The sequence below is a fragment of the Octopus sinensis genome, linkage group LG9, assembly GCF_006345805.1.
Source record: "Octopus sinensis linkage group LG9, ASM634580v1, whole genome shotgun sequence".
Taxonomy (NCBI): Eukaryota; Metazoa; Mollusca; class Cephalopoda; order Octopoda; family Octopodidae; genus Octopus; species Octopus sinensis.
In genome coordinates this window covers 78315543-78335890 of record NC_043005.1, presented here as the reverse complement: position 1 = coordinate 78335890, position 20348 = coordinate 78315543, and the positions used below count along the sequence as shown (strand labels likewise).

At 39.3% G+C, this 20348-nt stretch overlaps 1 protein-coding gene across 1 annotated transcript in view; it reads right to left on the bottom strand.

Moving 5' to 3' along the window:
* Positions 1-20348, bottom strand: part of LOC115215729 (UDP-glucose:glycoprotein glucosyltransferase 1-like) — a 204643-nt gene that overhangs the window by 184091 nt on the left and 204 nt on the right. Inside the window, 8 exon segments of the mRNA XM_029785021.2 lie at positions 828-860; positions 863-902; positions 2761-2857; positions 3834-4008; positions 4620-4759; positions 5982-6112; positions 9363-9448; positions 10631-10758. Coding sequence (XP_029640881.2) covers positions 828-860; positions 863-902; positions 2761-2857; positions 3834-4008; positions 4620-4759; positions 5982-6112; positions 9363-9448; positions 10631-10758 — 830 coding nt within the window.

Sequence of the window (20348 nt, the reverse complement as noted above, 5' to 3'; positions counted from 1 at the left end):
ACTGATAGAATAAATACTAGGTTTACAAAGAATAAGTCATGGGGTCAATTTGCCAAACTAAAGGCGGTGCTCCAGCATGGTCGCAGTCAAATGACTGAAACAAATGAAAGAATAAAAGAAAGTGGACACACCATACTATCCCGTCTGATGCCAAACCTCTCGAGACTGCCCCTGGTTCTACGATAAAGACACCCTGATTTAAAGATCTAAATTCTACCTTGCATCAAAATTTATAAATTCTACTAAATTTTATTAAATTCTTTGTTATTTTCAAAACTAACTGAAATAAAATCAGTGAATTTCAGTGAAAATATAACAATTGGGTTAAGTTATGTTATGGAGATATTAAAGAATATGCCAAACAAACGATTGCAGGAATAATTGACCAATATATAATAATAAACATTCTTTTCTTTCATCATCATCATTTAACGTCCGCTTTCCATGCTAGCATGGGTTAGACGATTTGACTGAGGTCTGGCGAACCAGACTCCAATCTGATCTGGCAGTTTCTACAGCTGGATGCCCTTCCTAACACCAACCACTCCAAGAGTGTAGTGGGTGCTTTTACGTGTCACCGGCACGAGGGCCAGTTTGGTGGTACTGGCAACAGCCATGCCCAAATGGTGCTTTTTATGTGCCACCTGCACAGGAGCCAGTCCAGCAGCACTGGCGACGACCTCGCTCGAATGTTTCGCGTACCACCAGCACATGTGCTAGTAAGGCAACGCAGTAACGATCAAGTAGTCTGATGCTCTACCAACTGAGCTATGAGGGTGGACAAAAGTCTTTGTTGATAAAAAATAAACCTGAAGTAAAATACTTACGAGAGCGTTTTGAAGTTAAAACCTTTTAGTTCTTCTTCCCAATAGCATTTTCTTCAGATGCTTTGGCCTTTTCATCTAAAACACATGAATATTTAAAATATGTAACTATATAAAATGCATGAAGAAATACTAGAATCTTGAAACATACAAGATTTCATAAAGAAAATATAAAGCTTTTATAAATGCAAAAAAAAAAAAAGAAGCTCACGAACCCTTTTAAATGCAAACTGGTCAAACTGTCCAATCCATGCCAGCATGGACAACAGATGTTAAATGATGATGATACACACACACACACACACATATATATATATATATATATAAGACAGGTTTCTTTCAGTTTCTGTCCCCACTAAATCCACACATAAAGCTTTGGTTAAACAGGGGCTATAGTAGAAGACACATATCCTAAGTGCCATGCAGTGAGCTTGAACCAGAAACCATGTGGTTGGAAACCACGGGGTTGGTAACCAATCAAATGTAAAATTATGACTGCGACCGCTTGTCAATCAGGCAAACTGAAGTAAGTAGGTCAGGATCACAAACGATTTGAACATATGATTGTTTGCTCTATTCTTTCTTTTCTTTTACTATTTTTATATCAATTTCTGCTTCTACTATTAATTTTCAATTCTATGCAACCCGCCAAAGTTCCCCAACCACAAATAATCTCACTTTGATTATCGTATAATCAGATTGCAGTAGGATCTCAAGCAAGGTAACAGATTTACAAAAGTAGATGGCAGGAAAAACATTCAAGAATAAGTAGAGTTTTAAGGGTCCAGAAATACTCAATAGAAGCACCATATTTGATGACATTTTTACCTTAAAAAAAAAAAAATCTCAAAAATCACCCCATGTCCTTCATGTGAAGTTGGACCTCCCAAAGGGTTTAATGCTCTAAAAACAGATAAATCTTTCTAATTTTGGCACAAGGCCAACAATTATGAGGAAGGGGCAAGTTGGTTACATGACCTCTGTACTTGTCTAATATTATTTTATTGACCCCAGAGGGATGAAAGGCAAAGTTGAACCCAGTGCAACTGGAATTCAGAAAATAAAGAATCAGAGGAAATACTGCTATAGATTCTGTCCAATGCATTAACGAATCTACCAGTTTGCTGCCCTATTAAAGCAATGATAATTCTTTTTAGCTTTGGTAGAGAAGAGGGCAAGTTGATGACACTGACCCCAGTGCGTGACTGGTACTTGTTTTACTGACTCCAGTGGGATGGAAAGCAAAGTCAATTTTGATGAAATCTGAACTCAGAAGGAAATGAGTTTGAAGAAATGCCACTGAGCATCTTGTCCAATAAACGATTATGCCAGCTTATCCCCTTACCAAAGCTGCTGATAATCCTTTCCACTACATGTACAATGCTTGAAATTCTTCTCTCTTTTTTCGGTGGTGGAAGATGGCGAGTTGATTACATCGACTCCAATACTCCACCAGCATTTGTTTTATCAACACAGGGCAATCTCAACCTTAGTGGAAATTGAACTCAGTTTGTTTTGTTTGTTCCTTCTCGAGCCATGCCTGGCTCATAAGGGCCAGTTTCCCGGTTTCCTTGGCGTATAGGTTCCCCACCTGGACGGGACGCCTGTCCATCGCAGGTGAGCTGCTAGATGCAGGAAGAAAGAGTGAGAGAAAGTTGTGGCGAAAGAGACAGCAGAAGTTCGCCATTACCTTCTGCCGGAGCCGCATGGAGCTTAGGTGTTTTCACTCATAAATACACACATCGCTCGGTCTGAGATTCGAACCCGCGATTCCTCGACTGCGAGTCCGCTGCTCTAACCACTAGGCCATGTGCCTCTACAAACTCAAATAGTAGACAAACAAAATGCTGCCAAGCATTTTACACCAGGCATGTTAACAATTCTACCAGCTCATTGCCTTATTAAAGCTGATAATAATGGAAACCGTTTGACTTACCTTCAACTTTCGTATCATCTTTTGCTTTGTATTCTGTGCTTTTTATTGCGAGTTCAACAGCATAGCCTGACAGATAAACCTTCTCGTTAGAAGGTTTCTGTTGTAAGAAATAAATATGAAAAAGAAATCATTTAAAGAGGAAATAATTTTGAATTTTGTGAGGTGGGCAAAAAAAATGTCATTACGGAATTTACATAATGAATAAACAGAGATTTCAAGGAAGCTTTTACAGGGTCATTCCGTCTACTAGATATAACAGCTAAACTGCTCTCAAATTGTACTTTACAATCTTAAAGCACTGTATGCATCTCACTCACTCTCTCACATATTACTCACTTCACATCACCTTTGTTGCCACTTATTACCTCCCTGACCAACACCTAATTCTTCTACCTTCCTCTCCAACTGATGTTTACAATCAACCATACCTGTATCTACATTCACAACTCACTGCATTTCCCCTCTATCCACTTGCCACTCACCTCTCACAAACTAACTTACCCACCCACACCAATTGTCTTATATTCACCTTCCTGTAACTTGAGGGTACACCCTGGCACATCCTCATCCCCATCCTCCTCTTCCAACTAGGATAACCATACATCTCCCTTGCAGCAAGACACCTGTTCTTGACCCTCTATTATAGTTTAGCCTATGTTTATGCATAAAATCACCTCCCTCCATACTACACAACTGCCCTCAGCTGAGAGGTCCTGTCTTGCAAGTCACTTGGTGACCCCATTGATGCTGGTGCCACATAAAAGTCACCCAGCAAATTCTGTAAAGTGTTGGCATTTGGAATGGCATCCAGGTATAGAAAACCATGCCAGAGCAGTCACAAGGGCCTGATGAAGTCCTCTGGTTCACCAAATCCTGTCAAATTGTCCAATCCATACCAGCATGGGAAAACAGACACAAAATGATGAAAACGACAATTTGGACACAAGACCAGTAATTAAGGAGAGGGGTGTTGGACAGGACTGTTGATCCCAGTACTTGACTGGTACATTATTTTATCAACCCTGAAAGAATGAGAGGTAAAGCTGACCTCAATAAATAGAAGAAGAACTCACTGGAATGTAATGTCGGTATACATAATTGATTTTTTTGCTGACAGCCAGCTTTTTGAGGTGCTTGTGAAATTCTGCCATTGAAGAATCTCCAAGCTGAGCGTATAAAATAACTAATACATCAGCCTGGACAGGACTTGGGTAATGATGGTCAAATTTATACGTAACAGCCTTTAGCCTACAATAAAAAAAAAGGTAAGATAACATTATAAAAATAAAACAAGGCATGAATAAAAGATTTGTTAAAATTTATTTAGTTAAATCTGAAAAAGATATCGAAATCTAAATTCCTATCTAAGTAGTTCTGGATTCAATCCTACTGCATGGTACCTTGGGTAAGTATCTTCTGCTACAGCTCTGGCTGAAAAAGCTTTGTCAGATTTGGTAAACAGAAAGTGAAAGCCTATCGTGAGTACCAAGCTTAAAAATATAAGTCCTGGGGTCAATTTGTTCTACTGGAACTCTTCAGATTAGTGTTCTAACATAGCCAGAACACTCCCACGACTGAGACAAAGAACAAAATGTGTGTGTGTGTGTGTGTCTTCAAGGCTGTATTTGTGGTACCCTTGTCCAGATACTCTGCAATGGTTATAAATGAACAACAATGAAAAAACAAGTTTGGCCCTAGGAAAATATTATCTGACTTGGAAACAGGTGAGGCTTGGTGACAGGAAGGGCATCCAGTCGTAAAGAATCTGCCTCAACAAACACCATCCGAGCCATACAAGCATGGAATAGTTAAGGTTAAAACAATGAATGAATAGATGAATATATGTAGAAAGTATTTACCTCTTTGGAGCAGATTTAATAAGTGTATCAATATCATTAACGTTACATGTTACTTCACCATGAATATTTACAAACACATCACAGTTATCAGCTAATTTCTTCTGCGAGACAAATAAGTTTTTTTTCTCTTCCTGAGCCATCTACAATCAGAAAAGGAAAAGAAAGCATCACCTTAAACAAAAACTTTCAAACTTCACGAATTAGTATAATTTGCAATAAGACATATAAAAAGCAAAAAATTAAAAAAAAAAAGATTTAATTTAACTTTTTAGCATTTAAATCAGCCATATTTAGCCCAAATATTCTATTGGTTTTAGGTTCCGACCAGACAGATCTAGCTTTTCACACCCACCCTACAATATCATTCTGAAACTAAACAATTGATCCATACATACATGTATGTATGTACATACATAAATGTAAGTACATACATACATATAAGTACATACATAAATGTACGTACACACACACATGTATGTATGTATGTACATACAAGAATAAGATTGGGTTGGGCAAAATTCAGAGAGCTCCTGCCCCTGCTGGCAACAAAGAATGTCTCTCTCAGAGAGAAAGGCAGATTGTTTGATGCTTGTGTGCGAACAGCTATGCTGCATGGCAGTGAAACATGGGATATAACAGCCAAGGACATGTGTAAGCTAGAGATAAATGAAGCGACTATGCTTCACTGGATGTGCAATATCATGTACTACAGAGTGTAAGCATCTTGAGAGAAAAGTTAAGCATAAGAGGAATCAGATGTGGTGTACAAGAAAAACGACTATGCTGGTATGTGATGCATATGGACGAAGACAGCTGTGTAAAGAAGTACCAGTCTCCAACTGTGGAGGGAACCTGTGGTAGAAGTAGACCCAGGAAGACATGGGATGAGGTGGTGAAGCATGACCTTCGAACTTTGAACCTCACAGAGGCAATGACTAGTGACTGAAACCTTTGGCAATGTGCTCTGCTTAAGAGGACCCGTCAAGCCAAGTGCACACATGCTGGTGGGACGTAAAAAAAATTTTTTTAAATCAACTTTTGAACGACGGGCCCCATGGAGGCAAAGTGGCTGAGTACCTTTCGAGGTACCTTAAATGTCACTGTCATACAAACAGTGTTGTTTGTTTCCTATCTTCTGTGTAAACATCTCAGCCATGGGGAAGTATTACCTTGCTCGGAAACAGCTGAGGGGTGATGTTATGACGGGAAGCATTCAACCATAACAAATCTGCCTCAACGAATTACATGAAACCCATGCAAGTACAGGGAGGAAGGTGGATGCCAAAACGGTGATAAAGGAAATGGTGAAGAAGCCTGAATGGAAAAAATACAAAGTGACGAATATGAACTGACTGTACAAACCTGACTATACATCTCGACATCTGGAGAATGGACACGCAACGATAATGTAAGCTTAAGTAAGTTAAGCTGTAAAGAAGAGAGATACTTAGCAGCCATCTCCAAGAGAAGATTGTAGGAAGTTTCTTTGGAACCTGTAATGGAAAAAAAAAGAAAAACGAAATAAAAAATACTGACATTCTTCTCAACACCTGCCTCTAACCATCTGTCAGCTTCCTCTCAAACTGATGAACCTATTCATCCACGTTTCTCAATTCTTTACCTGTATTCTCAACCATGTGGAGGTGGTGCATGGCTTAGTGGTTAGGGTGTTGGACTCATGATCATAAGATTGTGGTTTCGATTCCTGAACCAGGTGATGCTGCTCCAGTCAACTCAGCAGGTAAAAATGATTAACCCTGTGATAGACCAGCATCCTGTCCAGATGGGGAATATATATGCCAGAGAAACAAGCAAACCAGCCCTATGTTTCTTAAGGAGTAATGCAGGCTAACCGTTCTCTCCTATACTCACCTTCTTGTATCTTGAGAGTACACTCTGACACCGACATCGCCAAAATCGTCGTCGTCTTTCCAGTTACTTCTACCCATGCTTTTGTAATACAGGGTAGCCATGTACCTCTGCAAAAGCAAGACACGTGTGCTAGTCACTCTATCATACTTTAACCTCTTAATAGCTGCCAGAAAGTCATCTCCCTCTCTATTACAATCCCACACAGTCAAGCATCTTTTTTTTTGCCTTGCAAGTTATCTGACGATCTCACTAGAGCTGGTGAAACAAAAAGAAAGCAACAGGTGTACTTTGTAAAGTGTTTGGTGTTAGGAAGAGCATACAGCCATAGAAACACCACCAAAAGAGAAATTGGAGCTCAATGCAGTCCTCTAGTTTATTGGATTCTGTCCAACTGTCCAACCCATGGCAGTTAAATGAAGATGATGAGTCTTGAAAAATGAGGGAACATCTCGCTGGACTTATTTCTAGCGCATCAAGCTGATGTATAGAGACTTTGTTGGCTTAGTGAGCCTATTAGTCAGACTTGTTAATAAGCTGGAAATCCAAATCAGCTGAAGGTATTCTGTTGAGTTTAGGCAATAAAATTAATTAACACAGCAGGTGTTTCATGACCATTTAAGAAGCTAGTTTCTCAAGTATGTGGTCTTGGATTGAGTTCCATTGTTTGGAACTTTAGGCAAGAATTTTCTACTATAACCCTTGTGAATGAATATGGTAACTGGAAACTGAAAGAAGCTCTCACACTTACATGTATGTGTGCGTGTGAGAGAAAGAGAGAAAGAGAGAAAGAGAGAGATAAAGTATGTGTGTACACTTGATTAGAGATCCTGTGATAGTTGTATACGAGTATCATCATCATCATCATTATACAAGCAAGATTTTTTTGTTTCCAGTCTCCTGTGTAAAACATTTCTAGCTACGGGAATATATTGCCTTGCTTGGAAATGGGTGAGAGTTACTGACAGGAAGAGCACCCACCCAGAGAAAATCTACCTCAACAAATTCCATCTGACCTATGCAAGCATGGAAAAGTAGACAGTAAATGACGATGATGATAATTCACACAGCAGGCCAGAGGAATAGATGCTAGAGATGGAGATATTATGCTACAATTTCAATAAACTCTCTTCCTAACCTGGAGTGAACTTAGTATCTGCATGTGAAATATCATGAAACAGAGAGATAAGAATTGGCCCTTTCATATTCTTCTTCTTCTTGTCTTGAGACAGCATTCACCCGGGGTGGGTTGAGCTGGCTTCATTCATCCTTTTCATATTCCAGGGATGTGGGAAGTAACTTGGAGCATCTAGGTTCTAACGGAAGCTAGCTTGGTACTGATTGAAGAGGAGCAGACAACAAAGAACAGACATAGCAAGAGGCACAGGATTTAGATGTAAAAAGAAGATGAAAACATTTGCTAAAATAGACAAAGTAAATATACTATAACTAAGATCAGATCTGATTATACTGATATGAACATGAACATATATTACATATGAACTGTGTATGAACATAAAGACAAAGACATCAGCCTTGAAGAATAGTCAATGTTTACTTTCACATTTCTGCTGCTAAACAGTATTAAATTTCAAATAGATAATATGACAGAAGAACAAGAAAATATCTTAAAATTATACTAATCACCAAGGTCATCAGTTATAGATTGTATATGAATCTGAGTACAGGAAAGTCATCATCATTATCATTGTTAGTACTAAAGAATATTAGAGACAGGCACAAACATGGATGTGTAGTTAAGAAGGTTGCTTCATAGACACATGGTGTCTCAGGTTAAGCCCCACTGCACTGCTCTGTGAGCATGTGTCTTTTACTACAACCCTGGGTCGACCAAAACCCTTGGGAACAGTAGGCACTGAAAATAGCTGAACGGATGGCTGTATACATACATATGTCAACATCATCCCCATCATCAGTTAATGTCTGTTTTCCAGGAACTGAAAGAGGTTTGTTGCACACAAGAGAGTATGTGTATTGCTGTTGTGTGTGTGTGTGTATGTATGTATATATATAAAAAAAAAGAGAACCATCCGGTGGCAGATAAGAGAACCATCTGAACGTGGCTGTTGCCAGTGCCACCCCGACTGGCCTCCGTGCCAGTGGCACGTAAAAAGCACCATCCGATCGTGGCTGTTGCCAGCCTCGCCTGACCTCCGTGCCGGTGGCACGTAAAAAGCACCAACTGATCGTGGCCGTCTGCCAGCCTCGTCTGGCACCTGTGCTGGTGGCACGTAAAAAGCACCCACTACACTCAATGAGTGGTTGGCGCAAGGAAGGGCATCCAGCCGTAGAAATATTGCCAGATCAGACTGGGCCTGGCTTCCCAGACCCCAGTTGAACCGTCCAACCCATGCTAGCATGGAAAGCGGACGCTAAACGATGATGATAATGATATCATCATCATCATCATCGTTTAATGTCTGCTTTCCATATCAAACCAAAACAGACAAGTGGAGCCTGGTGCAGCTCTCCAGCTCCTGTCAAACCATCCAATCCATGCCAATCCATGATGATGAGATGATGGGGATGATGTTGACATATGTATGTATACAGCCATCCATTCAGCTATTTTTGGTGCTTACTGTTCCCAAGATGGTTGTGGGAGTAATATACTAAGGTGCCTCTTCCAAAGAGGTCCTAACAAAAGCAACTATCCCTAAACTTCCCAGCTGGAAGCTGAAACTGTATATGCTATCCAACCATCTCATTTATGGTATAACTCTAGGCTCAGCTTGAAGAATTCCTCTTGTGATTCTTTCCTGTGACATTCTAACTACATGTCTGTGACCCCTTAATGTGGAATTGGGAATTGGAAATGACAGACAGAAATGTAAAGGCAAAGGAATTACTAACTTGATTTGATCTCCTCGGACGTTCTCTGGCTAACATCATCCACAAATCTCCAGAAGTAATCTTCATTTTCATGATAAAGGAACTCACTGTTCAAAGAAATAAATGAATAAATAAGAAAAACAAATAAACAAGATTTTAAAAAAGAAAGAAAGAAAACATCAACAAATAATAGTCCAGTTCACTGTTAATATTCTACTGAATGTCTTTATTATTTCTTTTTATATCTTTGATATCATCATCAATTAATGTCCATTTTCAAGACAATTGCCCAAGGTGCCACACAGTAGGACTGAACCCGGTATCAAGTGGTTGGGAAGCAAACTTCTAACCACACAAACACATACTCTTGTCTTGACATTATATGATGGTTTCCAAGCAAGTGTCAGCATCCTACGAGCAATGCTGCCAATTTCCAGTCTTCCAATGAAAATACTTGTTTGGTCAAGGGGAAATATTATCTTGGTTGGAAACAGGCAAGGGTTGGCAACAGAAAGAGCATCCAGCTGTAGAAAATCTGCCTCAACAAATTCCATCTGACCTATGCAAGCATGGAAAAGTGGCAGTAAATGAAGATGATGATAAACTAGGGATGAAATGGAAATATTTATTGGTATTTTTTACTGAAGAAACAGTGATAACTAATTATTGTTATTATTATTATTGAGTGAGAGAGCAGTGCATGCCATCAAAGTGACACTATAAGCCTAGTATATCCATCAAGACTACCCGTCTGATAACGGTACCTCAGGCATATGCATCACAACCATATATGCGTAATATAGTGGTGATCACATATCAAGGTTAACAGTGTATGACCTTGCAGGTGGGGCCCAGTTAGAATTTCCTTCAGGTCGAGTAACCCATCCTGCTCAAAATGCCCCTGAATAAGGGTTGTTCAAGGATGATGTACGAAACACTCATGTTTCCAGAGAAGAATTATTCAAATCCCAAAGAATTCCTCTCAGCTCATGGCTATGATGTTCCCCCACTACTTCTGCTCATGATCAGAGATGCACATCTCATCAGTCACCAAGGTACATTCTCAACTGGTTACGGTCAAACAACTGACAAGTAAATCTGTGGTATCGAGCAGAATATTTGCTGTAGCCCATCTTTTATACCAAGACAAAACAATGTGCATGATAGCACTTCCAATCAGTTAAGACCAGAAGCCATGAGAGCCACTGCCTGGTACTACATCAGGGCATTTATTATTATTGTTATTATTTACTGAAGAAGAAGAAACAGGAATTACTAATTATTATTACCTGGCTTCCAAAAAAAGAGGCGTTGAGTTCCATTTCGCACTTAGATTGACGTGTACATAATTCTGTTTTGTGTCAACATTTCCTAAAAACAACAGAAGTGCTACACAAGTGGCAGCGCTAGTAACTACCTGCAACAAAGAGAAAATAAAAAATAATATTTGACATCAAAAATCCATGTTCAGATTACTTGTTCAAAATGAAAGTCTTGACATTTAGTTGATAGTTAAATACAAAAATGATAAACAGATTATGCGGTTTTTTTTTTAATAATACATTAACCCTTTAGTGTTCACATTATTCTGCCAAAACTAATGCTTCTTTATCCACATTGTTTTGAACTAATCATGCATTATCTTGTAGCTATGAGATTTTGATGAGGTAGCTGTTAATTTTTAAGATGATATTGTAGGGCTGGTGTGAGAGATCAGATATGGCCAGTTTGAACATAAAACAAGCAGAATACTTTTGGCCGGATATGGCCGGTTTAAATGCTAAAGGGTTAAAAGTAATTCTGTTGTGTCTGGGGAGAGTCATTCTCTTTTAGTGCCTTATTATTTAACACACTCACCGGTAAAATTTCCACTTATTTCTTATTTTCATTTTCTAAAATTTTCATTGCGTGTTGCAACAGAATATGCTTCAACACACAAACTCATACAAAGAATCTTGCAAACCAAATCCAAAAACAAAATATTAAACGTAATGTTTTCTTTATCATCTTTTCTCATTTCAGTCACTAGAAACATTTGTGGCGGGCAAAAATCTTCAAAAAAAAAAAAAAAAAAGGTCCGCCGGAGAATCACAAGTTTTAACTATTACATCTATGTAAATCTTGTATATATCTATGTATAATTCGATATACATTAATAAAGGTGAGTTTCACAGAGATTAAATTAACACATAACATCTTCATTAATGCCACCACTGAATTTAGGACATTTACATTACTTATGAGGTATTCTGTATTTCTCAGCAAGAGTGTAGTTGGGTCTCAAAGGGGTTGGTACAAAATTAGCAATATGTGTTTTATAGTGGAAACAAAATTTCCATTCAAATGGCAATTGCCGGACTATTTTCTGTTGGAGTCTAACCGTTTTAAGTCGTAGTGGGACTATGTTGCAAAGAGGCAGACGAGTATTGTATAAATTTTATAACTGAAAAATTGACTATATTTGGCACATACAAGTACGCCAGCCTGTAGGTGCAATAAAATGGGCTTATGGGCGTAATTGCACCCACAGGTGGGGGTTTCCCTACCCCTGGTTTAGTTGAACATCTCAACCCTCATTCTTATTTTAAGTTTGGCACTTATTCTATCAGTCTCTTTTGCCAAACCATTACATTACGGGGATTTTTATAAGCTTAAAGCTTATAAGCGATCACTGTGCAATGACTAAAGGAAATAGTCTACTAATGGGGCATATAAGCCCTCAACAGAAAAAAAGTAGGTTTCCCCGATATATGCAATGGGCTTCTTTCAGTTTCCATTCTGAACACTGAACCATGTGGTTGAGAAGGAAGCTTCTTATCACACAGTGTACTTTAGAAGTACAACCAATTTACTGCATATAAATTTCAACAAAACCTTACATGGACCCTCATTGAGAACCACTGATCCCTCAAGCAGTTGCATGGCTTATGAGAAATAGCAGCCAAATCTCCATCAAATTCCACCTAACTCTCTCAAGGAGGGAACCCACTGGTCAACATAGTTACTGACATACACATGGAGTGGTCACAGCTGGAATGTGCTCGGTCATAAATCTGCAGAATCAGGTTTAACATGGAGTTAAACAGAAACGTTAACAAACATCTTTATAAAGAAACAGCTAACAAACAATAGAATATTTGTTAAAACTGTTTTCACAAAGCAATAAATCAATGTAAACTGCTGAAAATCTCTCGAGTAACATCTGCTTTGAACAGCTGTCTTAACTGATGTTCCTACAACTGTTGACTGAAATCAAATAGCTTTTATTGGGAGTTCAATTCTACTACAGGGTAGGCAATTGAGTTGTTGGGCAAGACATTCGATATTGTTTGCTCAGTTTTAGCAGTCATTAAACAATGTATGAATGAATGAATTAATGAATGTATGTACGCTTGTATGTATGTACGCTTGTATGTATGTATGTATGTATGTATGTACATTTGTATGTATGTATGCTTGTATGTATGTACGCTTGCATGTATGTACATTTGTATGTATGTATGTACGCTTGTATGTATGTATGTTTATATGTATGTTTATTTGTATGTATGTATGTTTATATGTGTTTGTCTTCCATCACTGTATGACACACTGTTAGTTTGTTTATGTTCCCATAACTTAGCAGTTTAGTAAAAGAGATCGATAGAATATGTACAGACATTTAAGACAAAATCAGTACAGGGATTTGACTTATTTGACTAAACTATTCAAGATGGTGCCCCAGCATGGCCCTAGCCTGATGACTGTAACCAGTGAAAGGTCAGGGTTTAAGAGTACCGCTCAGTGTCTTCTTGACCTAGGGCAGGGACACGGAGCAGTACTTGTCACACAACACAGTCATTAGACAGTGGCAATGCTGGGGCACCACCTTGCAGAATTTTAGTTGACAAAATCGACCACAGGACTTGTTTTTTTTTTCTAAGCTTGGTATTTATTCTATCAGTTTCCTTTGCCAAACTGCTATGGTATAGGGACATAAACACACCAACACCAGTTGGTGAAGGAACAAACAAACACACACATGCATATATACACGTGTGTGTGTGTGTGTGTGTGTGTATATATATATGTATATATATATACATACAATAGTCTTCTTTCAGTTTCTATCAACCAAATCCACTCACATGGCTTTGGGTGATCCAAGGATATAGTAGAAGACACCTGCCCAAAGTGCCACACAGTGGGACTGAACCTGGAACCATGTGGTTGGAAAAGCAAACTTCTTACCATACAGCCAAGCACAAAATTTTCTCCTCACAGACGAGTGGTCTCACAGGAGGTGGAATACGATGAGTCTGTCTCCTGCTGAATGCTATAAAAACCAGGACACAGAACAGACCACACCCACAACTCTGGGTGTAGTGCAATTTTCATATACAATTTTTACTAAACTTCCACAAGGAACAGTATTTAAACCTTTAACATTCAGATTACTTTATCAAATGTAATGCTTTTTTATTCACATTTATAAAAATTACTACTGTATTATCTTGTAGCTCTGAGATTTCTAAGATGTAATTGTTTGTTTTTAGGATGACATTGTAGAATAGGTGTGAGAGACAGGATACAGCTGGTTTACTCTTTTACTTGTTTCAGTCATTTGACTGCAGCCATGCTGGAGCACCGCCTTTAGTCGAGCAAATCGACCCCAGGACTTATTCTTTGGAAACCTAGTACTTATTCTATCGGTCTGACTTTTGCCGAACCACTAAGTTACGGGGGCGTAAACACACCAGCATCGGTTGTCAAGCGATGTAGGGGGGACAAACACAGACACACAAACATATACACACACACATACATATATATACATACACATATATGACGGGCTTCTTTCAGTTTCCATCTACCAAATCCACCCACAAGGCTTTGGTCGACCGGAGGCTATAGTAGAAAGACACTTGCCCAAGGTGCCATGCAGTGGGACTGAACTCAGAATCATGTGGTTGGTAAGCAAGCTACTTACCACACAGCCACTCCTGCGCCTACTTTGAACATAAAACAGATCAAACATTTGGGCCAGATATGACTGCTTTAAACGCTAAAGGGTTAAAGACATATACGACATATTCTTACAAGAGAAGAAAAAAAATCACCCCAGTCCGATATGTGAGTCATTGGAACTTCCATAAGAAGGTTCTCTTATGCACTAAAAACATGTTTTAACCTGGATATGTACCACTGGTATTGAGGTGCACCCAATATGCCTGTGTGTATCAACCTGCTTTTAGGTAGTTTTAATTTATAGCCAGAGAGAGTAGAAAGAAAACATTGACTCAAAATGAAAAATGCCATAGTGGTTTGACCAGAACAAACCTCGATTGAGTTTGCTTAGGAATCAAGTAATTAATTAATTCATAGTTTGTGTTATGTGACAAGTAATGCACCCTGCCCTAGGTCAAGAAGACACTAAGTGGTACTTTTAAACATGACCTTTCACTGGTTACAATAATCAGGCTAGGGTCATGCTGGGGCACCATCTTGAATAGTTTAGTCAAGTAAGTCAAATCCCCATACTAATTTTGTCTTAAAAGTCTAGTACTCATTCTATCGGTCTCTTTTACTAAACTGCGAAGTTACAGGAACATAAACAAACCAACATTATGTCACACAGTGATGGAGGAGAAACACAAAGATGTATCATCATCATCATATATATAAATATATATGGCATGTAAAAGCACCATCCGAACGTGGCTGATGCCAGCGCTGACTGGCGTCTGTGTCGGTGACATGTAAAAGGCACCAACCGATCGTGGCCATATGCCAGCCTCCCCTGGCACCTGTGCTGGTGGCACGTAAAATGCACTATCCGTACGTGGTCGATGCCAGCGCCACCTTGAGTGGCACGTAAAAAGTACCCACTACACTCACGGAGTGGTTGGCATTAGGAAGGGCATCCAGCTGCAGAAACACTACCAAATTAGGCTGGAGCCTGGTGCAGCCTCCTGGCTTCCCAGACCCCGGTCGAACCAGCCAATCCATGCCAGCATGGAAAACGGACATTAAACGATGATGATGATGATGCTGTTGATGCCAAGAAGTACCTAAAAAAAGGAGAAGGTTATGGCTGGAATGTCTTTGTTCATAAGTCTGCTCCATCACAGTTACCCTGAGATAAAACAATAACAGCTAGTCAGAAAAAGTGGATAGATGATAGTATGTGTCTGGATTGCCATTCAACAGACATTTCATATTCTTCATCATTGCATATCAGAGAGTATGTAATAGTCCACATGTACATGACAGCATGACATTTGGGTAAACATTTACATGCATACGGTGGTTGTCTCTCCTATTGCAGAGTTTGACCACCTCCTGTACCTACACCTTAGAACCATCATGGCATCTAATGTGGCCTTTTTGAACCAGACAATGTTTTGAAAAGACACCCACATAGATTGCATATCTGATTTGTGACCTCCAAGAGCTGCAGTTATGTTCTGATCTTTGTGGATCTTAAAATGTCATTTGAGGACTCCATCAGATTTGCAGATCTTCTGGCATACCTTGCACACACACACACACACACACATATGTATATAATCCACATGCAAAGTAAGTTCAATACACTCCATAATTGTCAAAGACATGCTAGAATTTTTCCAAAATCGAATAAAATGCACAAAATAATGATGAAAACATGTATATGATGAACAAAATGAAAAATAATAAACCGTTAATCAGGGACCTTTTGAGTGGGATAGGTTACTCAACCTGAGAATATTCTAACTGGGCCCTCTCTGCAAGGTCATGCGCTGTTTATCTTGATAAAAGATCACCATGTCGTACACATATGGTTGTGATGCATGCGCCTCGGTGTACCCTTATCAGATGGGTAGTCATGATAGGTATATTGGGCTTTATATAATTGTACCCCAGTGTCACTTTGATGGCATGCACTGCCATTTCATTCAATAATAAAAATAATAATAATAATCCTTTCTACTATAAGCACAAGGCCTGGAATTTGAGTGGAAGGAGACAGTTGATCACATCAACTCCAGTACTTAACTGGTACTTAATTCATTGACCCCGATAAAAAGAAAGGCAAAGTCGACCTCAGTGGAATTTGAACTCACAACGTAAAGTCAGACAAAATACCTCTAAGCATTTTGACAGGTGTGCAAACAATTCTGTCAATTCACCACCTTAATAATAAGAACCCTTTTTCACTATAGGCACAAGGCCTGAAATTTTGGGGGAAGGAGTAAGTTGATAACACTGACCCCAGCATTCAACTGGTACTTATTTCATCAAGCTTGAAAGGATGAAAGGTAAAGTCGACCTCAGTGAAATTTGAACTCAGAATGTAAGAACAGACGAAATGCTGCTAAACATTTTGCCTGATGTGTTAATGATTCTGCCAGCGTGCCACCTTACATAAAATGTTTTGGTGCATGGTTTTCTGCCTGCCTTATACATACGTGCAGGATGGTACTCAATGTTTTTATCCATTAAATGTCTATACAAAAAGCTTTATGAGGATAAACGCTGCAGTATTATTGCACTCTTATAATGCATGTACATTAAGCAGAATTTAAAGACTGCCATTTAGTAATAATACTGCTTTTGTCACTAATATCTGATTTATTTCCAGCCTGCCAGTCTTATTGTTGTAACCAACCGACTGCCAGTTATAGTTAAACAATAATACTGAAGACTGCAAAGAATATTTTTATAACAGTTTTTTAATATCATTTAAAAAGAAGACCGCCTTTAACCCTTTAGTGTTCACATTATTCTACCAAAATTAATGCTTTTTTATCCACATTGTTTTGAACTAATCATGCATTATCTTGTAGCTATGAGATTTTGATGAGGTAGCTGTTAAATTTTAAAACGATGTTGTGGGGCTGGTGTGAGAGACCAGATCTGGCCAGTTTGAACATAAAACAGGCAGAATACTTTTGGCCGGATATGGCCGGTTTAAATGCTAAAGAGTTAATCACAAATGACCATGGGATTGCACCTAGAAAGTTCCCCTCTGAGGTACAAGTCCAGGCAGGTTGTTTATAGAAGACCCAGTCGCCTATGTATACCAGCCTCTGTCATCTTTGCCACTGCTGTTATCCAAAGGAAAGGCAAAGGCTGATGCAGCTTGGCACCATTGACATCAAAACTCATTTCTAAAGCTGAGTGAACGGGAGCAATGTGAAATAATGTGCCTTGCTCAAGAACATGGCATACAACCCAGTCCAGGAATCAAACTCACTACCTCATGATTGTGAGCCCAATGCTCTAACCACTGAGCCATGTCATCATCATCGTTTAAAGTCCGTTTTCCTTGCTAGCATGGGTAGGACGATTTGACTGGGATCTGGGAAACCAGGAGGCTGCACAAGGCTCCAGTCTGATCTGGCAGTGTTTCTACAGCTGGATGCCCTTCCTAACACCAACCACTCCATGAGTTTAGTGGGTGCTTCTTATGTGCCACCGGTACTGGTGTCAGGGGAGGCTGGCAACATCCACATTTGGTTGGTGCTTTTTATGTGCTACCAGCATGGGTATCACAACTACAATTTCCATTTGATTTTTATTTTGATGTTGATGTACTCGACTCAATAGGTCTCCTCAAGCACAGCAGGATCCAAGGTAAGCATAGCAAACCGTCCTGTGATCCAAGGTACTTTGGATGGGCTGGGGCTGCTATGTGAAGCTGTTGCAGGAAACAGCCATGAACTCATGTTATTTGTTGGGTCTTCACAGTCACAGCATATCTCCAGAGGTCTTGGTCTTTCGTCATTGCCTCTGTGAGGCCCAACGTTCAAAGGTCATGCTTGACCACCTCATCCTATGTCTTCCTGGGTCTACCTCTACCCCAGATTCCTTCAACTGTTTGGGAGTGGCACTTCTTCACACATCTCTCCTCATCCATCCATAGTACATGACCACACCAGCGCAAACATCTCTCTTGCATGTGCCTTCATTTAATAATAGATAAATTACTTTCAGTATGAAGAATTCAGAAATAGTTTGTGGTTTAGGAATAAGATCAGTAATTTTAGATCAAGGAGATAAGTCAATAGCACTGACCTCAGCACTTCATGGGTTGTTTATTTTATTGACCCCAGAGGGATGAAAAGCAAAGCTGACCAATGCTCTAATGATTCTGCCAGCTTACTGCATGAAAGAATTCAATAAGTTCAATTAAAATTACTTAGTAGTAATTAGTAGGCGCAGGAGTGGCTGTGTGGTAAGTACCTTGCTTACCAACCACATGGTTCCGGGTTCAGTTTCACTGTGTGACACCTTGGGCAATTGTCTTCTACTATAGCCTCGGGCCAACCAAAGCCTTGTGAGTGGATTTGGTAGACGGAAACTGAAGGAAGACTGTCCTATATGTGTGTGTGTGTGTATATATGTGTGTATATATATATATGTGTGTGTGTGTGTGTGTGTGTTTGTGTGTGTCTGTGTTTGTCCCCCCCAACCGATGCTGGTGTGTTTACGTCCCTGCAACTTGCCGGTTCAGCATAAGAGACCGATAAAATAAGTACTAGGTTTCCAAAGAATTAGTCCTGGGGTCGATTTGCTCGACTAAAAAGCAGTGCTCCAACATGGCCGCAGTCAAATGACTGAAACAAGTAAAAGAGTAGTATAGTGGTAAGTATTCCTGTCTGTTACGTGAGAGACTGGAGACTGATTCCCCATTTTTGGGAGGTTAATATTTTATAAGATTAGGACTGACTGTGTGGTAAGAAGTCTGCTTCCCAACCACATGGTTCCAGTTTCAGTCCCATTGTAGGACACCTTGGGCAAGGGTCTTCTAGTATTGCCTCAGGCCGACCAAAGCCTCGTTAGTGGATTAAGTAGAAGGAAACTGACAGAAGCCTGTCGTGTGTGTGTGTCCCACTCCCACTTGACAACCGGTGGTGTTGTGTAAGTCACCGTAACTTAGAGGCTGGGTAAAGGAGACCGGTAGAATAAGTACCAGGTTTTACAAAAAATAAGTATTGGGGTTGATTCATTCAACTAAAATTTTTTCAAGGCAGTGCCCCAGCATGGCCACAGTCTAATGAGTGAAACGAGTAAAAGAAATCTTAAGTATTTATTGAACGTTCTTTGTTTTTTTCTTCGATATATTATACAATAATATACGAACGTGTTCCAATATTTTGGTTGAGAATTTTGTCGCTTAAATTACTGGAAAACACTTATTGAAATTACTGGAAACATTTAACGACGCTTACACGCATTTTTTCTTTTTCGTATTTTATGAGAAAAAAAAAACAAAGGAGAGAGAATACAAAACAGGATTTATGTTTTTGCTTCTTAATAATAGTAGACCACCTGCCTACAAAGGAATGTCAATGAGTGCATTCCTTAACAGCCTGTTTTATACGCAGATAGGGCCACTTTCATCCTTTGTAATAGAAGTGGTTGTCTTGGAGATAAAGGGCACTACGATTGGAGCCCTTCGATTCTTACAGCGCAGCCGAATGAGAGAACGAGAGGAGGAAGTGATCATTGAGTGTTTGACTGATTCCGGGAAGAATGAAAAAGGAAATTTAATTCCCAAGCGGGATATGAACTCAAAACGCAAAGAAGCGGACGCTCCAACGGTTTAACCAAAGGGCCACTGTAACGAGTGGACAAAAAGAATTTATTCGTCAGGAAAAAAAGAGAGAGAGAGAGAGAGAGAAACGGGAGATGAAGCCATAAATACAGTACTCGGTGATGTAAGAATACTGAACAACGATGAAACATGATTAAATAAATATATTTTCAGAGAAAAATAACTCTGCCGTTGTATTGTATTTATATTATCGAAAAAAATACAATTTTGGTTCTAAAATTCCTGTTAATTTATTTTTGAGCGGTGTCGAATGAAATTTAAAAAGGAAAGAAGGAGTATGGTGATAATATATAGCAGATATAAAATATATATTAGCAAATTAGCCGGTGAAATAGAAATTGTCCACGTCTGCTAGAGAATGGTTTGTTTACGGATTTACCGGGAGACACCGACTTGCCTTGGTTCGACGGCATTTGCGGGGAATT